Genomic DNA, 24,461 nt, shown 5'->3' on the forward strand with positions numbered 1-24,461 from the left:
GAAAAAAAAACTGGAAAATAAATAGATAATAATTCAAAAAAACTATATAGGTAAATATTTCCACCGATATCTCATGAAGATTTCGCGGGGATATTTTACGAGTAAGGAAAGAGAAATAAAGAAAGTCGAATTTCAAACCTATTTGTTTCAGGTAATTACCACATTCTCATACAGTTCATATATTGATATTCCCTCCTTTAAAATGGAGAAATTTTTCGGTGATTGTTTGATCTACATTATATATGGAGGTACCAATCTGAGACGACATTTTATTGATTTTTCTCACAATAATATTTGGTATATCATCCCGTCTTCCTTTTAAATTTGACACCAATCATATTTTTCTATTGATAAAAAATGATATAACAGCGCTATGCGCGGAAAGCATTTTTCGTTTAATTGCGCATGAGACGAGGAGAAAACAGAGGAAAGCCAATTGGGGGAGTGGATAGTTTTCTTGTATAAGTTCAAAATTATGTTATTGATCTAACGGTTCTTAAACAATATAATATAAATTATATGGATAAAATAGAAACGTAAAGTTAGATGAAGGAACTCCTTCTTGCTACTTGTCTTTAATTTCAAAAGAGATCCATGCAATTAGCCCCTGAACCATGGGGTCCTTTTGGATATGTAACCCTAACCTTTCAAAATTTGCATGATGCCCTTAACTTCCTGCAAAAATAGGCTAGCTCGTTACTTTTTCTATCGATTTTTAAACCAAAACGAGTCACATGCGTTGTAAGTGACATTTTTCATGGGGCATAAAAGTAATTTAACCGAATAAAAAATAATAAATGTTAAAAATTAAAAAAGAAAAAGAAATAGCAACAAATGCAAGGATCAGAATCGAGGATGGGCCTTTTCGCTAGCCATGCTCCACTCACACCGTCGTCAACAACCTCGATTGGTGGGTGGGGTGGCTGGCAAGGGTGCTTCCACCCTCAATTCGAGATAATCCTTTTGGAAAAAAAAAAAAAAAAAAAAAAAACGACCAATTCATGAGACTAAAGGAAGGACCATGGACCCTGGCGCTAGTAACTTCGATTGAGGACTGAGGTAGCTTGAGGGTTCCCTGCCTTGGATTCGACAGATAAATCTCTAGGATTCGGCGTGGGATAGCCAACCAATCGGGGCCGACTCCAATTCAAATCTCTTTGCTTGTGTTTAAAATTTTACTTTTTAACTTTTATTATTTCATTATTTTTTAACCATGTCAAATGACTTTTTTGCCCTTAGAAAATATCTTGGGGCAACATGGATAACTTTTTTTGGGTCAGAAAATTGGTGGAGGGACAAATAGTCTATTTTTCATGACGGTCTGTGGACACTAATTGAAATTTTGAAGGTTGAGGGGGGGTTAAACTCAAAAACAAGGCATAATTTGAGGGCAAATAGTATCTATTTCATTTCAAAATAACAAGACCTATGCAATAAATGTTGCGTGCCTCTCGATCTATGGGGTCCTTTAACAAATGTCCCGAACCTTCAAAGTTTTGCTTGATGCACCCGACCTAAATGAAAAATAAGCACGGTGTCCCCTCTCATCAAAATCGAAGACTTTTCTTCTTCTCATCTAAAGGACCAAGTTCGAGAACATCTGTCTATTGTGTTCGATCTCCAATTGGGTATTCTCACGGTGCGTTTGATTTCAGAGTTAAAGTAACTTTGATCTTGATTGTAGAAAAGGACAAAATGTTGTGTAGTGTGTTGAGTTAAAGTTAAAGTTAAAATTTTTGACTTGGGAAATATGTATTTTTGTTGTGTAGTGGGTTGAGTTAAAGTTAAAATTAAAATTTTTGTGATTTTAACCCTGAAAACAAACGGGCCAATGTCTTAAGAAATCTTGTACAGAATATTATATTATATTATAGAGTCAATAAAAATTCAAAATAAAAAAGAATGACATCAAAAAATGACTTCTAAATTTGAATTATATTACAAAATCGAAAAGTTTCTTCCGCAATAACTCTTAAGTCACTCAACGAAATTAGAGTCGTTAAGACTTGTTTCCTTATGACTTCTAAACTCTAACCATATAAAAATTTAAGGCCGAAAATAACATATCAATGAATCACCACTAACCTATATGAGAAAGCTAGAAATTGGGTCTCACCGGTGATTCTCTATAATGTTGATTTCGGCCTAAAATTCTATATAATTAGTTTGTAAAGGTCATCAAAAAGTTATGATGTTTACTGTACTCAATTTTGGTAGAGTCATTTAAGAGTTATTCCATAGCAAAAATTTTACGGGACAAAATTCGACTTTCGACCTCATTTTTTTTATGTCAAATTATATTGTTTCGAATTTTTTGTCGATTCTAAATTGTGGTACTCCGCATAAGGTTTCCGAAAACATTAAGACCATACAAATCAAAGGTCTAATGGTACAAAAAGAAAAAGAAACAAAAAAAAAAAAGGATGTTCGTGAAATTGGTTCTTTAGATTTGAATAAAAATAGTCTCCTGTTCTAGTTAGACAGGGTATCGTGCTCAATTTTCACTTAGGTCGGGAGGAATTGTACAAAATTTTAAGGTTCGGAACAAACTTAAAAACTCTCCATAGTTTGGGGAACAAACTGTGTTTTATCTCAAGTCTTATTCTAGAGTGGTGCACTGGTGGTGACTTGAATTGACAATATGATGAAAAATCTATCTAGGATTCTGTAGCCTGACAATATTATTTTCTCTTACACTAGTTGCTAAAATGAGCCTAATATTATGCCTAACAAGGAAAAGGTAAAAAGAAAAAGAAAAAGAAATCCTAACATGTAGTTATGATAAGACTATCTCGCTAAAAGAGATCTACAATCAAAATCGAACCTTAGAATTTTTTTTATACAATCATTATATTCGTTTTATGTCCAATTTTTTCTTTTCGATTTTGGCCCCGACTCCAAAAACAATGTATAGGATAGAATAGATGATCCAAATCATCCGAAGATTTACTTGCAATTTATAAAACTATCTCAAAGTGGCCCAAAAATCACAACATTGGGATGAAAATTACGAAAGCAAGCGGTCCGTGCGGCGTTCCCTATTCGAATGGCGTTGACTCTTGGACAGATAGCGACAAAAGTCGACTCCGGCCTGCCCTATCCTCACGTCTTCCCGTCGACACGTCGGAGGATGACCCGTCCGACACTGTCGGGACGCGCCAATGACCTAACGGGACAGCTCAGTTACAGCCCCACTCCCTGGGCCCCACTAAATGGTTCTTTAGTTAATGCCTTAATGGTCATCGAACAGAACTTTCTCGATTTGGTTGAACAAAACCATCCACATCTCCCGTCCCATGTCCTCCTCCGTTTTCTTTGAGATTTCATTTCTAACAAAGTTATTTAAAAAAAAAATTGTGACTAAGCGAGCATTCGAGATGAGAATATATCGTGATCTCATACGAAAAAAATATAAATATGAAGAAGCAAAAATTTTCTTTCATTTTAAGACTTGAATGACCGTGCTGAAATAATTTTCTGTTTCAAATAATTCTCATTTCTTTTATTTTATTTTCTTTTGCTTTTCCTTTTCATTATTATTGAAAATTAGTAAATACATGGTAAGTGCAGGTGACAATTTAATATTGGTTGACGTTGAGATTTATTATTCTATAATATATGATATGATAAGATGCAAAGTGGATTATGGCTAACCTGCCCATCATTTGAAATTATAGTCAAATGTTGATTATCGTATCTAATTAAGCATTTGCCTAATCCTCTGAGGTTCACTAAATTCAGTAATTGGAAGATAAAATCCTCGGATTCCTTTGGTAACTTTGTTACCATATCATATGAAGAAACTAATGCCTGTTCTTTTGAAATAAGGGGGTCCGATTTCTTCCTAAACCCACCGACCTAACGAGAAATTAAGGCGAAATACACTTGTAATAATTGAATTCGAAACCTTATTTGCTCATATCGAGGGTAAATAGCACCGCACTAAACAAGATATTCTCGTCCACGGTAACGACAGAGTGACTTTCTCCTTTTGCAAGTTTTGATAATGAAAATTCAAAAGCATTATAATTGGAGGGAGCAATTGTAACCCAAATTAAAATGGAAGTATATTTTAATTTAAGAAAAAAAATTAGTAATAAATATAACGATAATGTGAAAAATCCCGACGGTTGAAGATTAGGAGGGAAGTATTGCCAATGCTAGGGAATAGCGTGACCTGAATTTTACGTGCGTTTGGATTATGATTCGGTACATTATCCCGATAGAGTCAAGAGAGTTTGTTTAATTTTTCACCCTCGGATACGATACAGTTAAAATTTGTTACCGCCGCCTTCGATTCATTCCGTGTCGGGCGGTATTCTCGTAATTTTTCCGTTAAAAGGACAAGAAATTTCCGTGCTTTTTAAAACCGAAATGAGACCTGAGCTGGAGCCAAATACGGCAACGTCTCCACGGCCTGCCTTGTCGTTTGCTGCGGCAAAGGTTCCACCTTTGATCTCTGGTTGGTCCGATACAATCAACCAACCGATTCAAAATTCAAAAAAGGCTCTTCACTGATCGGAAGGAGGAGCAGAGGCAGAGGCAGAGGCAGAGCCAAGCAAACGTCAGACGGAAGCATGAGTTGTTACTTTCCAATCGTGCTCAGATACGTTACCGAATGAGAGAAGGCGAAGGAGGGAGTGATTTCTTGCTGGCGCCATGATTGGTATTTTTTTATTTAATCCGAGAGAAGGCGAACTGGGTTGGGTGGATTCACAGCGCAGACCGCCTTTCTTCCTCTGATCTCGAGGCTTCTGGCTTCTCCCATGCCGGAGCTCTCTCTCCTCGGCTGATTCAAACAGTGCCCAGGTGGGATTCTGTTCACTTCTTTTTGGGCAGCAGCTTCTTCATTTCTTCCGGTTCAAGTCAGTGTCTCCATGAGTTTCTTCCATTTGGGTTTTGATTCTTGGATGAATCAGTGGGTGTCATGATCGGATTCGGTTATCGATGTGCCGATCACTGCGATCTGGTGCTGTCCCATTTGCCCGCCCATAAAGGCCGGCGAGGTTTGCTTTTGTTTTCGGGGTTTCCTAGGAAAAGTGATGGACAAACCATTGCTTTCACGTTAGTTGATAAAAAGCACAGCCGTTCGATAGTCGACTGATCGAGTGGATTCCGCTTAGCTCCATTTCGTGGTTTTATAGGCAATTCCTCCACTGGTGACTGTAGTTAGAGCAAGCTGGGGTCTCTTTCCGGTTAGTCTGTTTCTTCTGAATCAAGTGTCTGTTCGCTTAGCTGCTAAGGCGAGCTTATTCTTTGACAGGAGAAGGAAAGCGCTCTATTTCGTATTTGAGCTGAATCTGCATTCTGTATAGGATCTGAGCTTAGTTCTCAAGCAACGAAACTTGTCCTTTTATCAGGTGTAACCATCATGCTGGCTTATAATACTCGTGTCATTTGATGCAGGGATCAGCATTGGATCGGATTGATGCACGATGCAGAGATCGCAGAGAGCTCTTCTGCAGAGGAGAGCCTGTTCGGACAAGGTCATCAGTGGCCGGTATCACTTGTACAAGGTTTCTCTGTCGCTTGTTTTCGTTCTCTGGGGGCTTCTCTTCCTCTTCAGTCTGTGGGTCAGTCACGGTGATGGACATAGAGGTGAGTATCAAAGTAGTTCCCAAATAGACCGGAAGTAGTTGGGACATGCTATCACAATGAGATTCATTTCTTCGCTCTTTGCTTAGAATTGAAATTGCTCTTCACAGTGATCTGAGATAGAGATCATCCCTTGCATACGCGAGGGCTGAATAGCGAATTTTTGGTTGTCTAGTCTTTCGGGTGATTAATCTCTTTGTGTTGATAGCTTCTGATTTGGGTATCTCTGTCATTTATCCAGATTCACATGGATCAGGAGTATCGTCAACCAAAAAATCAACCGAGGATGAAGCTAAAGCAGGACAGGTTATACAGTCTGAGTTTATGAATAATGAACACGCATCAGAATCACTTTCTGATGTCAAAGGTGACTCCAGATTCGAGGCCTGTGAGGTTGATAGCCATCCCAATGGTGGAGCTGTGAATTATGTGCCAGAGAGAGAAAATCAGGGCTCAGCAACAAGTGCTACGCGTGGGAAAGATCTCTCAAGGGTTGATCGGATGTCCCGTGGTGTGCCGCTTGGTCTTGATGAGTTCAAGAGCAAGGCTTTCAACTCGAGAAGCAAATCGGAAAATGGCCAGTCTGAGAGTGTGATTCATAGGGTGGAGCCCGGGGGTGCAGTATACAACTATGCTTCGGCTTCAAAGGGAGCAAAGGTCTTGGCTTTTAACAAGGAAGCTAAAGGTGCCTCTAACATCTTATGCAGAGACAAGGACAAGTACCTGCGTAATCCCTGTTCCGCTGAAGAGAAATATGTCGTTATAGAACTTTCAGAAGAAACCTTGGTAGATACGATTGAGATCGCGAATTTCGAGCACTACTCTTCCAATCTGAAAGAGTTTGTGCTGCTGGGGAGTTTGGCTTACCCTACAGATTCCTGGGTGAAGCTTGGAAATTTTACTGCTGCAAATGGCAAGGTGGCCCAGAGGTTTTCTCTTTCCGAACCAAAATGGGTGAGATATCTTAAATTAAATCTTTTGAGCCACTATGGGCATGAATTCTACTGTACGCTGAGTGTCCTCGAAGTGTATGGAGTGGATGCTGTTGAAAGGATGCTTGAGGATTTGATCTCCCTTCCAGAAAATCCAGTGGAAGAAAATGTCGAAAAGAAACCGCCTTCTCGGGCAGAGTCAGCTAATGGCGATGATATCTATCAGAATTTGGTCGATGTTATTCAGGAGACTGATGTCGCAAAAAATACGCGTGAGCATGCAGATGAAGGGCGTCAGCAAGTAGGAAGAATGCCTGGGGACACTGTTTTGAAAATATTGATGCAGAAAGTTCGGTCTCTGGATCTGAATTTATCTGTCCTAGAGCTGTACCTGGAGGAGCTAAATTCCAGATATGGTAACATCCTGAAGGAACTCGATAAAGATATAGAAGATAAGGAAGCACTTCTGGAAAAGCTCAGATCAGACATTAAAATTCTTCTTCACAGTAAGGAGACTACGGTATGTACCATCAAACACAGTACAGTTCTTTCAGTCTCTTGAGTTTTAGATGTTTTATCGCCATCTAACATATGTCAGCTGTCTATCAATCTTGCAGAACAGAGATGTTGAAGATCTCATGTCTTGGAAATCCGACGTGTCACTGAAGTTGGATAATCTTATAAGGGACAACAGCATCCTCAGGTTTTTCTTCTGTTTCCAAGAATCGAACTTTGAACCGACGATGGTTTCACACGTGTCATTTAACAACTAATGGTTTTGTTTATGCAACGGTTCAGGTCCGAGGTGGAGAAGGTGAAGGAGCGGCAGGTTTCCATGGAGAACAAGGGCGTCGTGGTGTTTCTTGTATGTGCTGTTTTCGGTTTAGTAGCTCTTGCGAGAGTGTTGGTAGATATGGCGGGTAGTTTTTGTACAGCATTTTTGAGTGTTCATAGGATGGATGACGAGCCCAGGAAATTTTGTCGCGTGAGCTCTTCCTGGCTTCTACTACTATTGAGCTGCAGTGCCATTCTTTTCATACTCTCGTTATAATGATAATCGAGAAATTTCTTGCAAGTAGTTCGATGCTTTGATGAAAAGAGACGGCTTACATTTAAACAAGCATTTCGAATTAAGATCGTCTTCCTGTTCAGCTGTCAACTCTCTTTCTGCTTGGTTTTGTTTCATAATTCTTATGCTCCGTTTGGTTTCGCAGTTAAAATCACAAAAATTTTAACTTTAACTTAACATACTACACAACAAAAATACATATTTTTCAAGTCAAAAATTTTAACTTTTAACTTTAACTCAATACACTACATAATCATTTGTACTTTGACTTTGAAACCAAACACACCATTAAAGTTCGGTTTGAAGTCACCGTACTTCTACACTTGCAACGGAAATTGCTAACACTTGTTTGGATCGCTGGTTAAGGAGTAGAGGTGTGCAGGTTTGAGTACCCTGTCTTTTTCACGATATTCAGACCATATCCCGTAAGAGATATATTTCAAGATTTTGAAATCAGATCCTACCATGTTAAGTCATGGAACCGAAACTTATCCGAAACTTGAATTATACTCCAAGTTCTGGATACCCTATTGGGATCAGTAAATTTTTTTGTCTCATTAAATAAAATCGAAAATGTCTCATCCATAATCAGTAATCAAGCAAAACAGAATGTCGACATAAATTTAATTTTAAAAAAAAATTATCGTGGAAATATCTAAATATAACTATATATATATATATTATCGTGGAAATTATTATCCGAGTTCGGGTATCGGTTCCGGTTCTAGGTCTGGATACCTTATATGCAAGAATCGGAACCGAAATCGGTTTTCATCGATTCATTATTTTAATACCGGATCCTACCCTATTTTCTATAGTAGCTATTCGGACCCTACCCTAATGGGTAGATTTCGATCAATTCCGGATATACCCGGGATCCATACAAATCCTTATGAAGTACAAATCCCTATAAAGGAGGGCTATGGAGGATCGGTTATGGAGGATTATTATACAAACTCATCCCTCCATGAATTCACAAGCCAGACTTGAGTATCCAAATTGATGCATACCTGCTGGGTGCAAAATGGAACGTACCAAAAAGTTAGTGGTGTAAAATGAAATGTTACCAAAATAAAAGGTGGCAAAAGAAAATGAAAAGGATAACGTTTCAAATCAAATCGAAAGTGGCCGAAAACGGAGCAGGAGTGACGTGGCGGCACCGCGCCAATAACCAGGACGGCACCACCTCACCGCCGTTAAGTGGCCGAACTCAGCGGTGAACCACCACTGCCGGCTAATATCTCAGCTCAACCACCGCCAACACAGCCGAGCCCCGCCCACAATTTCCGCTCCACCTCACCGAGGACCACAACAGCCGCCGCCGGCCCTCCACACAGCGGCATCTCCATTTCGCCTAACACAGTGTTAGTAGCTTCGGGCAACTTCGAGGGTCAGGGTAAGTGTCCCGCACTTCTGATTATGATTTCACTCAACATTGGTTTATGTAATGCAATCACTGCCATGTTATTGTTTTTCGATGAATTCGAGTTCGAGTTCTCATGGATTTTTGGCATCATCATCGATATGTATGGACTATGGAATGTTCAAGAAAGGCATATTAACCAAGAAATGCGATTGCTGTTGGCATTGTCAAAGCGTCTGATCATATATGAACCAAAGGCATTTGTTTGTTGACTTTGAATTTCATACCATTATTAAGAAGTTTTGTTATTTGAATGTTTCCCCTACATTACGCCGTCTGGTGTGCTTACTAATGAATAGAGGGACAAAGATGAATTTGATTGCTGTGGGGGTTTTTGATATTAAAGATGGTTGTTCCAAGATGCAGTTATCGCTTAGAGCTAATATTGACGCTTTGCATCTGCAACAGGACTCTGATTTAAACTCGAGAATTTGGATTCTCGAAAATTAGTCCCGTTAGATTTGGAGTAGAGCCAACTTCGTATACGAATTAACTTGTCGGAAATTGGGCTAGTCTGTTTTGTTTCTAGTGTGCAATTTGCAAATGGTCTCTTGCACAATTTCTTTTGGCTCGTGTGGGAAGGGAAGGAAGTTCTATAAATTGATGATATTCACGTCATTGCATTTCTTTCCTTGTTATTCTGTCGTGACAAACAGGTAGAGGTTCATTGCAGAAACTCAGCGCTGCACCAATAAGCTCGAGCATCAATTCAAATCATATGATCCCAGCTGTCGCTGATACACTGAGCTTGAAGGGTTGTTGAAAGAAATGGAGTTGGCATTTGCTTCTCGCTTATGCTTTCCCGCCCCAAAGCAGTACGGTCGAGAAGTCAACCGCTGTCCTTCAAATGGTTATGCCCCGAGGAGATATTACTCTCGGAAAAAATCTCCATATACCGTAGCTTGCACTGCCCAACAGGCACAGGTTTAGCTCCTTTTCCCCTCACGATATTTTTATCTAGTGTTTTTTTTTTCCCTCTCTCTCCTTCCTGAGCTAATTTGATTTATGCATGTTTCAAGTTATCTGAGGTTGCATTGGAGACTCAGAAACATGAGTTACTACGAGCTGTCCAGGACACGCAGCGGGGTCTGGTTACAAATGCCGATCAACGCTCATTTATCGAAGAGGCTATGGCATGCTCCCATCATTTTATCATAAGTTAATTATTTAATAATTCCAATTTTTTCATTAGTTCATGTTCTGCGACATAGCCGCCGTATGAATTCTGGACCAGGATATGACGACACTCTTAGGTCCGTGCATTAACGGGGTGCCTCAACTTACATGGGCCTTGTGAAGAGGCGAGCCTTGTGGGATCATGGGTCATCTCTGAAGGAGCTCCCTGTTAATATATATATAAGAAATCAAATGAAAAAAAAAGCAAAAAAGAAAAAGAAAGAAAAGAAAGATCAGTTCAAGCTTATATTGTATTCATCTTCTTTTAAAATGGGCAGGTTAGCCTGGAGGGATACTGCAGTGGTGCACCAATTGATTTGGTGAAGTTGGATGGCACGTGGCGTCTGCAATATACTTCTGCACCTGATGTCCTCGTACTTTTCGAATCTGCTGCTAGGCTTCCTTTCTTTCAGGTGCTGAAAGCATGGATATTCAAGCATACATAAATAAATAGTAAATACTGGTCAAGTGCACAGTTTGGTCCAACAGACCGATGTGCACTAAGTTTGAATAGGACTAGACCAGAGAACAGTTGATACCTGCTATCAACCATGTGGTTCTATCACTGAACTGGACAACAGCAACAAAAGATTACTGAGTTGAAAATGGTTTGCCAATTGAATCTGACCTTGTAGATCATGAGATAAAATTGTATAGCTTCACTTTTTATGATTATATTATGTGTACCCATTTGCTTTTATTGGGAGGATGGTTTAGGTTGGGCAGATCTTCCAAAGATTTGATTGCCGCAAAAAATCAGATGGTGGCTCTGTTGATAATGTTGTCCAGTGGAGTGTACCCAGCTTGTTAGAAGTAAGCTTAACCTTCTTCTTTCGCTTAGTCACTGTGGTTGCTTCATCCTTCAGCCGTAAACCATACCCTTATGCATAAATTTGTTTTCATATTAAGTTTTCGTTCTTCTGTTCTTCCATTGTCTTAGGTATCATACACGTATTTCTTCTCTACAATAGATACTACAAGTATACTAGCCTATCTAGTCCTTATTTGGTTGCCATAATCCACGAATCTGACTAATTACATTGGTCAGATTTGTTTTTCTTGATATTCTGATGTTTGGTTAATTAATGAAACCATACTTAAGCCAGTGACCTCAGTTGTCGACCAGATACATATTGGATTGGGCAGTTCTCATGCATGACACCGAGTCTGGTCCTCTTCGATTGAGCAAAGTAGATCTTTGGTTTTCTGTGTAGTTAAGAGAAAAGGGGGGTGAAAGCGGGGAAGAGATAGCCGCAAGGAGACATCAAAACTGGTTTTGATTGATTTCATGTCTCTTTATTCACCCCTCCATTACTCTCTTCTCCCTTCCCCTCTGTCTGTTTCAAACTAAACTTGTAGTACATAATTTATTTTCTTTTTACGTTTTATATTGAAATCAAGTTTCTGATTCTTCTTTTCTACATAGGAAGAAAATGGTGCAACTCTTCTTGTTTCTGCCAAATTTTCAGTTGTCTCCGCCCGAAACATCTATCTTCAGTTTGAAGAGGTAAGTTCAATTGTCATCATACTTATATTATCATCATCTTGGTGGTGGTGTGTCATGGTCGTTCTCGTCGTCAGCCTCATCATCATCATTATCATTATTGATTCACTTTGCTGTCGTGGTTGTGGTCATGGTCATCGTCATCGTCATCATCATTAGAAATAGAATGTAAACAGATCCACAAATAAAATCCGTTTTGGTTAATCGGAAGGACTAACATATAATCTGCTTCAGATAAATGGAGGCAATCTAGTATTGTTCCCTTGATCTAGCTCGCTATAAGATTTCTCACAATTGCTGCAGAATAATAGCTGATTTTTGAAGCTTTTAACTATACTTGAAGCTACTAATTCGCCATTGCAGATTAATCTTCAAAATTTTAAGATCAGCGCGCAGTTGCAAGCACTGATCACTCCAGCAATACTACCACGCTCATTCTTAAGCCTACAGGTACCCATCAGCTTGCTTATATACATTCTTCTTTCAAAGGAGTAGGTGATAGTCATTAGATTGGCAACCTTCAGTTACTCCCAAGTACCCTCAACAATTTTCCTTTTCTCAAGTTACGGGCTTGAATTGAAAGAAATCTTCACCGCAGGTTTTGCAATTTATACGGGCTTTCAAAGCTCAAATACCGGTGCAGAATCCGGGGAGGTACGAGCACATGCCCTTAAATAACCACAATTTCCTTTGTGTCCCAAGATCCATGGTCTTCAAACGTCTGCTTTATAGGCTTGTACTGATACCCAGATATCTGGTGACATATGCATAAGAATGACTAGAAACAGTTACACAACTCGAACTCTAGTGCAGGCAAGGCGTTGGAGGGCTTTATTACTTGTCATATTTGGATCGGGACATGCTTTTAGGTCGTGCTGTTGGAGGGGGTGGAGTCTTTGTTTTCACTCGAGCTCAGCCTCTCGACTTCTGAGCCCACCTGACACTGACTGGCTTCTACCAAGTAAATGGAAGGTGGAGTTCACCGCATTTCCGTGGGAGCACGCACAATTTCTCACTTTAGAGTCCTTCAGCAATGATAACGACTTTGATCTGTACTGAATGGTATTCTTTTATCGAAAATAACAAGAGTACATTTCAATTTCGATAGTCTTTAGAAAATTGTGAAGTTATGTGCTGCCTTGTTGAGATTGAATTTCTTTTTTCAACGGAGATATTATGTGAACACTTGGAATATATCACCGATTCATCGCGTACTCTCCTCCATTGTTACGGTACTCAGATTTTTGCCTGCGTACAACATAAAAATCCCTCTATTGTATTTCCTATGACATGGGATATTACTTTATACGCCAATAATACATGGGACAACATCCGGTCGTGAACACTCTCCATCAGGAACTATGCTTCTGTAGATAACTAAGTTCGATGATGAAAGTTCGGACTTCCATCGGGATGAGTTCCACAACAAGCTTTGCAGGGTCGACGGGCCCTCCCCGCTTTACCTCAGGTTCCTGGGAGCTGCCTTCAGCTTTCCAGTTGAGCCTTCTCTTCTCCATCTCAGCTCTCTCCTGATTCGCAGATAAGCTCGTCTCCGTCACCTTGACTATCTGAAAAAGAATTACCGGCAAAGTAGTGAGGAAACTCCTGGTTCCAAATATAATTAACTTGTCCTCTTAAAAGCGTTGCTCAGGAAATGTTTTCACTCGCTTCTCGTCCCAAATTCCATCTTAGTCGTCAAAGCAACTGATTTTCATCAAACACCAACTGCAACAAGGATCAAAACCTAAATCCATATGATGTTAAGTGCGGCCGACTGTCCTGTAAGTTTTAGTTGGTAGAAAGGTGCATGAAAATTGTACACTGAGATGGTCGGTCCCACATTGAAGTACCCAGGACACCTCTAGACAACTTCGACAAATGACACATCCAGGCAGCAGCAAACAATGAAAAGAGGATGGTTGAGTGGAGTAAAGGGTTCAGAACTCTCACCGTCCTGTTTGAAAACAACCTTTTCAACTCCACGCTCGCCGTTCCAGAGTACTCTTCATCCTCTCCGATCTGTGCAAGTCACAAACATCCTTAATTAGAAGGCGAGTTATGTAAACCTTAAGTGATGAACTCTGCCTGTTAAAATGCTTGCAAACTCTGGCTTTGATTTTGCAGTAAACCAGTCATATAGGATATTATTTTTATTTCGAAACTGTTAAAAGAGAAGGGAAAAGGGGAAAAAAAAAAAAATATATATATATATATATATATATATATTATAATGTGCTCTGTTCGGTCACCCTTGGAAGTAAATCTTATTATTGACTAGTATGTCGTCCTGGAGCCTCTACTGAGATTGACTGATGAAAGTTTTTGTCAAAACAAACATACAATAGCATGACATTGAGCAGGAAAGGGAATAGAGAAGATAAGTACTTCGTAGAGGTGAGCCAACCGGAGAAGTACTCTTCCATCTTCAAGTTCCTGAAAGGATCAGCCGGAGAAAGATAAAGAAATCATTCTAACCGAAGTGGAAAACTTAAACAGAAAATGATAAGTTCGCACTATTTCATCGACAGAACCATACCCTTAGCGGACATAGAGGAGATTTGCAAGTACCTGGAGGGTTATTAGGGCAACATTGCCTGGTAAACTATAGGAAGGATCGATAGCGGAAAAAGTAGTCAGGTGAGATTCAGACCAACTAGTTCCGTCCTGTGAAAAGAGAACTAAGAATGTTACTAATGCCTCTCATGCTTAAAGATCATCGAGTTCAAGACAACTTTTACCTCTTCGCTGAAGGCTAATAATAGCGGAGAATATATCTCTTGGCCAAATGTGCGTCGCCACCTGGCACCTGCTCCTTTCGGATCAATCCTGAGATAAAACTTCCCTTGAATCTGCAAACCATCAAGCAAGAAAGCCAGTATTATAGATGCGAGTAATCAAAGAAAAAATACACGAAGATAAGATATGAGATCCCTTTCAGTGAAAAAGAGAGAAATACGGCTAAAAAACATATTCGGGAGTTGCAAAAATCATATAAATTTGTAATTTAATATCATAGGCCTGCAAAAGTTTCCATTTTGGGATAAGTGGTAAGAAGGGCGGGCCAAGCCTGCAAAACTTTCTTGATTCATGAAATTTGCCTAACAAGAAGTTTCCGCTTACTACACGCCTCAACACCTAAAGAGAAATTAGATACATCCCACACATTCAAATATTTCTTCATCAATATCATTGTAAAAGTCCTAAAAATTGGTCATACAAATATAAACATGGGGTATATCTGCAATAACTAGCACCATATTGAATTACGAGTTAATGGAGAAGTTGATTGGTTTCAATGAAATCAATGATGGTGGGCATGATGCTGATATGTTATCTTACTGTTAAGCCTTCACATTTGTTCTGAACACAAACTGTTTCGTTCAGAATCTCACCAACACCTCTTATATCATCATGAGTCATCCTCCTACAAAATTGAAAGATCTTAGACAGTGAGAGAACCGACAATGTCACGAATTGATCAATGATCATATAACTATGTCTGCACATCTCAAGTACAAAATTGGAAAGAGAGATTGTATGAGATTGAAACCTGTGGAGCATGAGCTCAATCTGACCATCGACTAGACTGGATCCTCCCACTGCACGGTCCACCAACAACGAAAGTTCCGTTTCACCATCCTCCACATAAGTTCCAAGATTGATCTAAAATGTAGCAAAAGGAGATTAAAAAGAAGTTTTGCATACAAGAGCTTTATATGTATGTTCCCCGCTGACTTGTGAACAAGAGTGAAATTTTCAAAAGGACCACTTCCAATTGTTCTGGAAGAAGCTTATGCTAGTTAGATGAACTACGGAAAATTTTTTTTAAATATTATTTAGAATTAGAGAGAAACTTTTAAACTTTATTTAATATATCTTAGGTTCTAACCTTCTCATGAGTGACAAATCGTTTTTTTTTCTTTTTTTGTTTTGGTGAACGACAAATCCATATTTACTAAATGCTTATGTGGGTTCTTGACCATTACTCTGCACTAACTATGTAACCGACCACAGATTGGCATTCCCCGTTTGGATCTGATACACCAGACTTTGGGGTTACTTTGACACCAAATGCACAAATCTGATTAGATATATAGTGGACTTGTGGATTATTAAAGCATACTTACAGGATAATAATTTCCAGCAACTGGTTGGTGTACTTCCAAATCCCAGTCTGTCCTGAAGTCACGAACCTAGCAATTTGGTTGAATCATTAACTTAAATCATCTTGAAATAGAAAAGTGGAAATCTGATGTAATTATTTCTCAAGGGAGCTCATTAAGAAGAACAATTGGGAGGGAAAATTTGCCACAATTGTAAATAGAAGGCAAGAATCAGCATACCCTTTTAATGAAGTCACGTCCATTAGAATCAGTGTAGAATGTAGCATTTGTTTGCATTGCAGTTGTTATCTTCGTTGTCACTTCTTTACCGATTCCATCATCTATCGGTATAGGCCCAATCTAGAAATGTAAACAAGTCATTACACACTTTGCCTATCTTGATTACGTAAGTATATATGCAAGATTGAACTCATGATCCAAATAAATTAACAAATAAAAAATGGTGAACTCACAGTAAACTCTACTTCAGCATGTTCCTTCTCCTTGTAAATTCTTGTGACCTGCAGAATCATATTCACATGGCCTTCACTTACTAAGAACTCTTCTAACCAATCGTACAATACATAAAAATTCAATGAAGCAGTCACTTTGATTGCTTTCTCATGAAGAGATAAGTCATCTACAAATGGAAATGCCTTCCTATGAAAAAAGTGAACCGTTTTTTGGGCTTTTCGAATTGACATTTTTTGTCTAATAATCTAATAAAAGTCATCATAGCAAACGAAATGATTATAAAAGAATCATAATTGTTATGCACAGAATTAGGATAAGAGCCACCATAATTTTCAAGGTGATATTAAGAGCTACAAACACATGGCAATTCAAAAATAAAAATTACCTGAGATATCCACGAATTGATCTCCTCATGTACTTCATCGAGCAGAGGACCGCGTATCACTGTCAGAGGGGCCTAAGACAAGCATCTTCATTAGACATATATATTTTAAAAACTACGACTTGTTCATGTTGTAAATCAGTTACCTTCTGATCAGATTTTATTGGATATGTCATATTTGGACGGAAGACATAGGCCCCAGATGCCTTCAGAAAAGGAGAAAATGCTCAATGAATGAAGCTCACAAATAAATGAAACACACAAAAATGGAAGAGGGGGAAAAAGGAAAAGGGAAAATAATAAATAAGTGAAAAAATGAAAAAATGTAAAAAGAAAAAAAGAAAGATAACTAAGATAATCGTTAAATGAGAAGTGACACAATTGTAATTAGCAGGGGAGGACAATTTGTACCTGAGGGTCTTTATCAGTCCCATCATTTCCAGAGTAATAACTGTATGACTGTTCAGCATTTGCTCTAACCTTTGACAGTGAAGAAATTTAGAACATTCAGTTTTTCTTTTTCCAATTATTATTAAGGGTTTGATATTTTCTGTAATTATAAAAGCCATCCCATCATATTGGAAGACTCAACAGATATCAACTACTAAGAACTAAGGACAGAAGCAATTCCATTTAGAACAGAAGACATTCTTCTCATGTCATTTCAATTCAAATTGAAGGACATTACCTGATTCCTTGTATTAACATACTGAGTCAGCTTCCCTGCGTCTGCAGTGTAAACCAGTTTCAGACTTCCTTGGCCAACTTCGATGGTAGCATCTGGACTCTCTCTTGATGAGGATACAGTTGACATGAACGAGTGTGGACCTTACATGACAAGCAAACATTAAAAAAGCAAAGTCTTAAAAGCTACTTCTCTTCTCAAAAGCAGACCAGACCAGACTTTCTAATTCATAGTTCTTAATGACCTGGTCATTTCTTTCATTGCACTAGCCTGAACAGGCCTATGATAATTCTACGTTGTTAGATCTCTTCATGTTATTTTGAAAGTCCATTACAGATGAGATGGCTAACCTGTCTGTGTTGCAGCAGAAACAGTGTACGTGCTGAAACCAAGGGATGGCACTGATGCCGAAAACACAAGCCAATACTTGACTGATTCGGTTGGAGATGCACCTAGATATGCTTTAGTATAGAAGCTTCTTAATTTTAAAGTGGCATTGGATACGGGAAGGAGCTGGGAATCAATAATCTTTCCACCAGAATCTTGAACAATCAAATTCTCATCAGAAACCTGACAAAAAGAATCGTTTATATAAAAACACACGTACCACATATATATGTAGGAATAAGTATTAATGAATAAATCGGATTACATCTTCTTATATATTTAATTAAAAGCTCTCTAGCATATCCAAATTTGACGGTCAACATTCATTTCTGTAGGTTGACCAAACTATGATCCATGCACATGATGCGGATGTCTAACATTAAAAAAATAAAAGATTTTCTAAGATCAGTATAAAAAAAAAAGAATGAAAATTAACAGGTCCATAGAAGAACCCTTGGCACATCAAGCTAAAGTTAGTTATTGCTTGTGCAAAAGCTGTGTTCAAGAAAAATAAGTAAAAACATTCTTGAAGCTATCAATACTTGGAAGTTCTCCATAAAAAGCAGAAGCCAAGGGAAAAGAAAAAAAGAAAAAGATTTAAGGTATGAAAGCCTTTTCTTCTTATCAGGCCATCCTTGAACAGATAGTAAATGCCTCAAAAGCTATAAGCAAGAGGCAAAGGCAAAGGTGCAAGCAATTACCGGTATTCTAACCACATTGTTTCTTTGCCATCCTAAAGGATTATAAATGACAATCACCTGCAAAATAAAATTCAGTGTGCAAAGAGAAAACCATTACCAAAAACGTGAAAAAGAAAAAGGAAAACAAATATAAAGCTAAGATATGTTTCTACCAGTCTCTTTCCATTTTGCAAAGCAGCTTCTGATGGAGGACAATGACTGATGTTAAGGAGAGGACACTGTAAAGAGAATTTATGCAAGTTATTGAAGCAAAGGAGAATGTTAGACTTAATCAAATGATTGCACTGTTCAAACATATCGGTGTCAAAAAGGGTAGGTCGAATAAAAAAATAACTGTGAAACCACTAGCCCAGTATATATCTTTGAGATCAACAATGTTTCAATTTAGTATGGAAACCATGCAGTACACGGGATAACAACTTTCTTTCTTGTCCTTATTTTCCTTCCAATGCATACTTCCTGTCCTTAGTTCCCATTGAGAAGATTTTTTTCTTTCTTGGCTTCAAAATACTAGATGAAACTTTGAGGTACTGTAGCAAAACCTGCTGAAAGTTCGTTGTTGACTTCTTCTCTCCCATGCCCACTTTTGAATCCGCCAAGAAAGAAAGTGTAGATGCCACCAACTTCTCAGCCTATACAAATAACAGAAAACAGAGTTTCTCAAGCATCTCATAAGGTGCTTAAATCTGCCTCTCATAGAGGAGAACTACAGGAAGTTGAACAAATTTACAAACCTCAAGATAGCCTATTGAGATTCTCAATGCATAATCAGCAGCAACGTGTTGTCTTTGTGTACCGCTGACAGCATCATGATGTTGCGCAATTGCAAGCGCATCAGCTAATGCATCAGTGTTTGGCCCTGAGCTGGTCCTTCCTTTAAAGAACTCCAGTTGCCTTGCAGCCTAATTAGAGAGTGAATAGGGCAAAAGAATCTTAAGCTAATCCACGAGAGCCAACTAAATCTTGAGACATGACAAGATTAATCCCTCTAATTTGTCAGTTGGTCCAGTCTTAAATGCTAAATTTTGGCCGAACACAGAAATCTGGAGTTGTTTTCAATCCTCATTTTCATAGTCCTGTCATTCGTCAACTAAAGAAGATCCATCAGACACAACTCCACGGTGCATAAACTATTATATACACAGTTAGCATTTCCTTCATAATCAACTGAAGAATTGCCACAGCGGACAAGTTTTAGCAGGACTGAAATAACTCCAAAATTCTAAACTAGACCATGAAACTGCAGGAATGAAGAAGTGAACCAAAGACTCTATTAGTTACTTAATCAAGATTCAATCTTCTTACGAGAAAATAAGCACTCATCGCTCTGACATAGCCTTTGAAGGCTGGCCTGCTCGTAAAGTAACCAGTCCAGTAAGCGTTTGGATGATCCGCATACCTGAAAATGGGACAGAACAGATCTCTTCGCTAGGGTTTGCAATGTCTTAAGTTTACAAGCAGTAACTTAATTTTTCAGAATAAACTTACGGGAAGAAGTCATCGAACTTAAGGGGCCATTCTTCATTTGCAGTGTATTTGGCATCTGTGTATATTGTTGGGGTAGAATATAAAGCATGGACACGTCCATCCTAGGAGCATTTCAACCAAAAGAAAAGGTTAGAATCTTATATTTAAAGAACACAGTGCATTGATGGAACAATCTTTCATAAACGCCACTCTTATTAATTTGTCTAATGTACAGTTCTGAGGCTACTAGAAATTGAGTACCTGATTGACATAGTGAATGAACTTGTCCATTTGCCTGAACCATGAATTTGCATATTGATACCGGAAGTCGGTTCCCATGAGCCACATTATATGATTTGTTCTGGTGACATTAGCCTAAAAATGGAATCACACTTATGTATCAATTGAAGAACATAAATTGCAATTACATATTTTTCAGGTTTAAAAGCGGGCAACTTCCTTCCGTTTAATTATTGGAAAAGCACCACCAATGAATCTTCCTAGAACTTGGCTAGAGTTATCGGTGGAGACCACCCAAATGAACATCTCAGATATATATGTCGTGCGAACACCATCATATAATGGCAAATCCAATTGAAATGTGACAGGGGGATTTTTAACTGCAGCTCTTGCTGAATTTATGTGGGATCATAAATCTCAGAAAAAGTAAAATATTTGCAGAGCAGTCCAAGGAAGAGTAAATGAAGGGGATGCTAAGATCTTACCTGAGCTAAAGCAGCTGCGACAAAATCATCGACCCGTTCTTGAACATTATAGTCAAACAGGAGAACGTCGTCCTTTGAAAATGAGATTATGTCAGTATGATTTCTCTAAAGATGGGGGTGTGAAGGGGGAAGGCAAAAGTTGAGGATGTTTCATGCAGCATCAAGAGGATTACCTACCTGAACAGGAGGGGATACATCGTTTATCTCAAAGACAAAACCATCAGGAGGATCATAATGCCGTGGAAATATACCTGTGAATATCTGCCCATAAATTTGTACCATGAGCAGTTACATAAACTGTCAAAACGTGAATTGCAGATTGTGGCCATCAGAACATAAGAAAAGAAATTAAAACAGGACACACCTAAGCTTAAAAAGAGAAAAACGAGAGCCATAAGCAAGATATAACTAGAGAGTGAAGACCATTAACCTGCGAGGATGAGCCGAGAGACTTGGAACCTCTCCATATAACCTCAAGAGTCTTGTCCTTCAGTCTTTTAGCTCTATCTTGGTAATCAATGCGTGCAAAGAAGAGAGAATCAAATCCTAGCTGCAAAAAGAATTCAATGTTATGAAACAGGATCGTGTTCTTGTGCCACTTTTAGTGCTACGTGATGTAATCATTAGGGAGTACAATTGCCATATCAAACGAGATCATCCTGCACAATGATTCCAGTCCCCACGTTCTAAATCCCTTTTACCAAACATGAACTACTGTATGAATGAGATGATCATGAGAAGTAAAAGTATATTGCAACAAGAAATAACCTCAGCACCAAGAAAGTAAGCCTGCACAGCGGAGTGTCCAAAAGGATCAATCTGCCAACCGACTCTTGGGATCTGACCAAATTCCTTTTTGATGAATTGGTGCCCTAATGTTGTCTGATCAATCAAGTCAATGTAATGGGGGGTCGCCTCATCGTGCATGCACATACCACCATTTCTTTCCAAAAAAAAAATGCCAAAGTAAAATTGTCAGTCTTAGAACACTCCCTGACAATTCCAATTGACTGTAAATGGAAAGGTAGAAAATGCATCAATCTGGAGATAATAAGCGAAATAACTCTGATATTCCATGAGCATCCATAAAAGCTTTTCCCAAAAAAAAAAAACCCAGAAATAGATAAAGAATGGATTGCGCAATCCATTCTTGGTATGTTTCAGATATAATTCATTTTCTAAGAGTTCATAACAGAGGCATCAACAAGAACAGAGGAGGAGTGAGCCTCACATGAACTCCAATTGACCCGAGTCCACTAGCTCCTTAACTTTGATCTTCATTGCATCACTTTGTTGCCTCCACCATCTTTGGAAAAAGGCCTGAATGGCAGTTACAAGATGCATCATAATCTCCAAGGGTGGAAAGGCTTAATCCATGGATTGCTGATAAACCCAATGAAATCCAAATAATATAAACAGAAACAACAATAGTACCACTTCGACATAAATAAATTTGCGGTTCTTATCATCCAAGAGAGCTGATATGACTGAGTCCAACACATTCTGCACACACGCACCCTGCGGATAAAACCAGCACATTAATGATCTCGAATGCAGAATTAAAAAGGCAACGGAAAAGGCATCAGAGCGCATACTCAAAATCGAATTGCCCAGTCATACCGGTATACAACAATAATACTAAGGGACGAGGAGGACCAACGAACACGGTATGCTCAAGTTCTGTTTGCTTAGGAAAGAATAATCTTTCGAGTTCATGTCGTCTAAAGTTCCGACTTTTACCCCAGTTTTCATCCTGTGCTAGAAATGGAAGCTCAGAGAAACTTCAGTGAGCAAAGAAGGCCATAACTACCAAATTCCTCTATCTAAATGATCGCTTCACCCTCGCCGAACAAATCGGAAGCTCGGTAAGAACGACTATGAAACCGATCATCACCGCGGAGCTCGTAGGAGACAAAAGCAACGGAGACGGACAGACGCAAGAACATGCGAAAAGCGAGCAAAAAAGTCCAAGCAGAGGATGATCAGAGGAGGGAAGGCAGATGGGCAATCAACTGAATGACTGGCTGACTGACCCGGATGGAGTTGTTGGCGCCAACGTAGTACTGGTCAACGGTCTTGAGCCAGCCCACATCGTCGTGGGAGTGGGGCACGAGGTGGACATTGATCTTGCCGGGGACGATGGAGGGGGTGGTGTTGTAGGCTATGTAGGCGGGCTGAGCAGGGAGGAGGCAGAGGGCCAGCAGGAGGAGGGCCAGAGTCAGTGGGACAGTAGCGATCGCCATGGGGAGGAAGCGAAGGGAGCTGATTCTTGCCATCATCCACCACCGAGTTCCCCCGAGTGGGTGCTCGTTACAGCAGAGTCAGTGAGACAGAGTGAGGTGGGACGGACTATCTGCTTAGCTTAGCTGCTTCATTTCATCTGCGCAGAAGAAAATACCGAGTTGCTTACTTAAAGAAGAAGGGGAGAGCAGAGCAGATTGGTTGCTTCCGTCCGCAAGCAGAATGAAGAAAAACAACCGAGGAAGAACGAAATTCAACTGAGACAGTGAGAGTGGAGACAGAGACAGAGACAAAGAGAACTACCGGCCTTTTATTTAAATGTAAATAAGGAACAATTGACAAAAATTGAATTTGTGAAAATTACGGCAATGATGAGAACTTCTCCATGACCGAGTTTAGACAAGCCCTCCACTGACACCATCTCGCCGATGAGCGGCCTTGTCGGCGGCGACGACCACTGCAGCCTTCGCATCGGCGACCGGTCAACCGCACACCCTGCAGGCTTCTCAACGAACCCACCAATATGCAGCCTTCTTGTTGCTGACCAGTCGACCGCACCATTGTGGGATTCTCCACGAGCACACCCCTGCAGCCTTTTTCCTCGACCAGAAAAGCCCATCGCTGCCACCTTTTCCCCAGCGGCCAGAGGTAGTGGCAGCCCGACACAGTCAGTTTGTTCAGTTTGGATTGAGACTCGTGTTGAGTTTTGATTTTAATTAGTTTGTAATTATTGTATTGTTGAATTATGAGAAAAAGTGTGAAAAAGTAATAAATAATTAAGAGAAAATAATGATTAAGTAATGATTGTGTTGTTGAATTGTAAAAAAAGTTGAGTTGAGTTGAACATTGTTGAGAAAACAAACACACCCTAAACGCCGCAGCTTGCTAAAACAAAATCCACACACTCGAGGTGATTTGTTTTGAATGTTGAAAGCATAGATGTCAGCTTGTTCTTGATTTCAAATTTCTGTGGTATCTTCTTGTATTCCACACCAGTGGTTTGGGTGTATAACTTTTGTTTCATGCATAATCTCGAGTTTTGATCAATGCTCCCAAATTCAATATTTGTTCATTTTTTCTCTTAAGCAGCTATCAATTCATGAAGTGACATTTTACCCCTTTCCAATATGACATGTAAGTGACATGTATTCTTTTTTTACTAACAACAGATCACCTTATTTATTTTATGATAAGGTCGGAGGCTACTTTGCAAAAATTTGAAGGTCCAAAAATAAATCTAAATTCATCACATAAATCGGGAGGCAATTGCATTTAACTCTTTTATTTATTTATTTGGTAGGAGTCATTTTGGTTGGACAATAATGCCTTTCACATGGCCAGGGGAGAGAGTGGATCCACTGGGGCATTTTAGTCCAAGAGGCTGGTCGCATAAAAAGACAAAAATAATTACAGTAATTGTTAATAAATATATGAATGTGTAAGAAAATATATATATTTATATATATAGATGTAAAAATATATTAAAAAAATTATTATTAAAAAATTAATAATAAAAATTATTAAGAAAATGTACGAGTGAGAGATTATGATTAAATGGAAGAAAATGATAAAACAATAATAATTATAGTGTTAAATT

The 24,461-nt window shown here is 39.0% G+C and overlaps 3 protein-coding genes across 6 annotated transcripts; 2 read left to right on the plus strand and 1 right to left on the minus strand.

Annotated features, from left to right (window-relative positions):
• The first annotated feature begins 4,378 nt into the window (after positions 1 to 4,378).
• LOC116205555 (SUN domain-containing protein 4-like) lies at positions 4,379 to 7,678 on the plus strand. Of its 2 annotated transcripts, none has more exons than XM_031538183.1 (5): positions 4,379 to 4,809; positions 5,407 to 5,598; positions 5,837 to 7,047; positions 7,145 to 7,230; positions 7,326 to 7,678. In XM_031538183.1, the coding sequence occupies exons 2-5, from the start codon at positions 5,436 to 5,438 to the stop codon at positions 7,576 to 7,578; spliced, it is 1,713 nt and encodes a 570-aa protein (XP_031394043.1). In that variant the 5' UTR covers positions 4,379 to 4,809; positions 5,407 to 5,435; the 3' UTR covers positions 7,579 to 7,678. The 2 variants fall into 2 exon arrangements, with proteins under 2 accessions (XP_031394043.1, XP_031394044.1); XM_031538184.1 differs by lacking the exon at positions 4,379 to 4,809 and adding an exon at positions 4,824 to 5,195.
• A 1,017-nt stretch (positions 7,679 to 8,695) lies between these two features.
• On the plus strand, positions 8,696 to 12,911 carry LOC116203520 (probable plastid-lipid-associated protein 10, chloroplastic). Of its 3 annotated transcripts, none has more exons than XM_031535271.1 (9): positions 8,696 to 8,992; positions 9,676 to 9,943; positions 10,039 to 10,152; positions 10,474 to 10,608; positions 10,913 to 11,008; positions 11,622 to 11,702; positions 12,063 to 12,149; positions 12,298 to 12,353; positions 12,508 to 12,911. In XM_031535271.1, exons 2-9 carry the CDS (start codon positions 9,788 to 9,790, stop codon positions 12,566 to 12,568), a joined length of 786 nt encoding a protein of 261 aa, XP_031391131.1. In that variant the 5' UTR covers positions 8,696 to 8,992; positions 9,676 to 9,787; the 3' UTR covers positions 12,569 to 12,911. The 3 variants fall into 3 exon arrangements, with proteins under 3 accessions (XP_031391131.1, XP_031391130.1, XP_031391129.1); XM_031535270.1 differs by having other exon boundaries at positions 8,699 to 8,992; positions 9,693 to 9,943; positions 12,513 to 12,911; XM_031535269.1 differs by having other exon boundaries at positions 8,700 to 8,992; positions 12,513 to 12,911.
• On the minus strand, positions 12,874 to 23,387 carry LOC116203519 (alpha-mannosidase At3g26720-like). The gene is made up of 30 exons (XM_031535268.1): positions 23,229 to 23,387; positions 22,657 to 23,003; positions 22,058 to 22,141; positions 21,855 to 21,943; positions 21,392 to 21,566; positions 21,054 to 21,173; positions 20,801 to 20,884; positions 20,624 to 20,695; positions 20,160 to 20,273; positions 19,920 to 20,020; positions 19,737 to 19,830; positions 19,166 to 19,333; positions 18,974 to 19,063; positions 18,584 to 18,649; positions 18,432 to 18,488; positions 17,694 to 17,913; positions 17,347 to 17,486; positions 17,070 to 17,138; positions 16,805 to 16,864; positions 16,662 to 16,733; positions 16,276 to 16,323; positions 16,043 to 16,162; positions 15,827 to 15,892; positions 15,250 to 15,362; positions 15,039 to 15,123; positions 14,438 to 14,548; positions 14,268 to 14,363; positions 14,085 to 14,132; positions 13,650 to 13,718; positions 12,874 to 13,267 (listed from the first exon to the last, which is right to left on the minus strand). Exons 2-30 carry the CDS (start codon positions 22,900 to 22,902, stop codon positions 13,052 to 13,054), a joined length of 3,093 nt encoding a protein of 1,030 aa, XP_031391128.1. The 5' UTR covers positions 22,903 to 23,003; positions 23,229 to 23,387; the 3' UTR covers positions 12,874 to 13,051.
• Between the last annotated feature and the right edge of the window lie 1,074 nt (positions 23,388 to 24,461).

This window comes from Punica granatum, chromosome 4, assembly GCF_007655135.1.
Source record: "Punica granatum isolate Tunisia-2019 chromosome 4, ASM765513v2, whole genome shotgun sequence".
Taxonomy (NCBI): Eukaryota; Viridiplantae; Streptophyta; class Magnoliopsida; order Myrtales; family Lythraceae; genus Punica; species Punica granatum.

Bases quoted from the DNA above. Each gene is read 5' to 3' on its own strand.
- LOC116203520 (XM_031535270.1), top strand. From the start codon at position 9,788: ATGGAGTTGGCATTTGCTTCTCGCTTATGCTTTCCCGCCCCAAAGCAG. The intron at 11,009-11,621 runs GTAAGCTTAACC...TTTTCTACATAG, and splicing joins GTGTACCCAGCTTGTTAGAA to GAAGAAAATGGTGCAACTCT. The intron at 12,150-12,297 runs GTACCCATCAGC...TCTTCACCGCAG, and splicing joins GCTCATTCTTAAGCCTACAG to GTTTTGCAATTTATACGGGC.
- LOC116203519 (XM_031535268.1), bottom strand. From the start codon at position 22,902: ATGATGGCAAGAATCAGCTCCCTTCGCTTCCTCCCCATGGCGATCGCT. The intron at 18,650-18,973 runs GTTTTGCTACAG...TTCTCTTTACAG, and splicing joins CAACAACGAACTTTCAGCAG to TGTCCTCTCCTTAACATCAG. The intron at 16,163-16,275 runs GTGAGTTCACCA...TTACATTTCTAG, and splicing joins ATGCTGAAGTAGAGTTTACT to ATTGGGCCTATACCGATAGA.
- LOC116205555 (XM_031538183.1), top strand. From the start codon at position 5,436: ATGCAGAGATCGCAGAGAGCTCTTCTGCAGAGGAGAGCCTGTTCGGAC. The intron at 7,048-7,144 runs GTATGTACCATC...TCAATCTTGCAG, and splicing joins TTCACAGTAAGGAGACTACG to AACAGAGATGTTGAAGATCT. The intron at 7,231-7,325 runs GTTTTTCTTCTG...GCAACGGTTCAG, and splicing joins AGGGACAACAGCATCCTCAG to GTCCGAGGTGGAGAAGGTGA.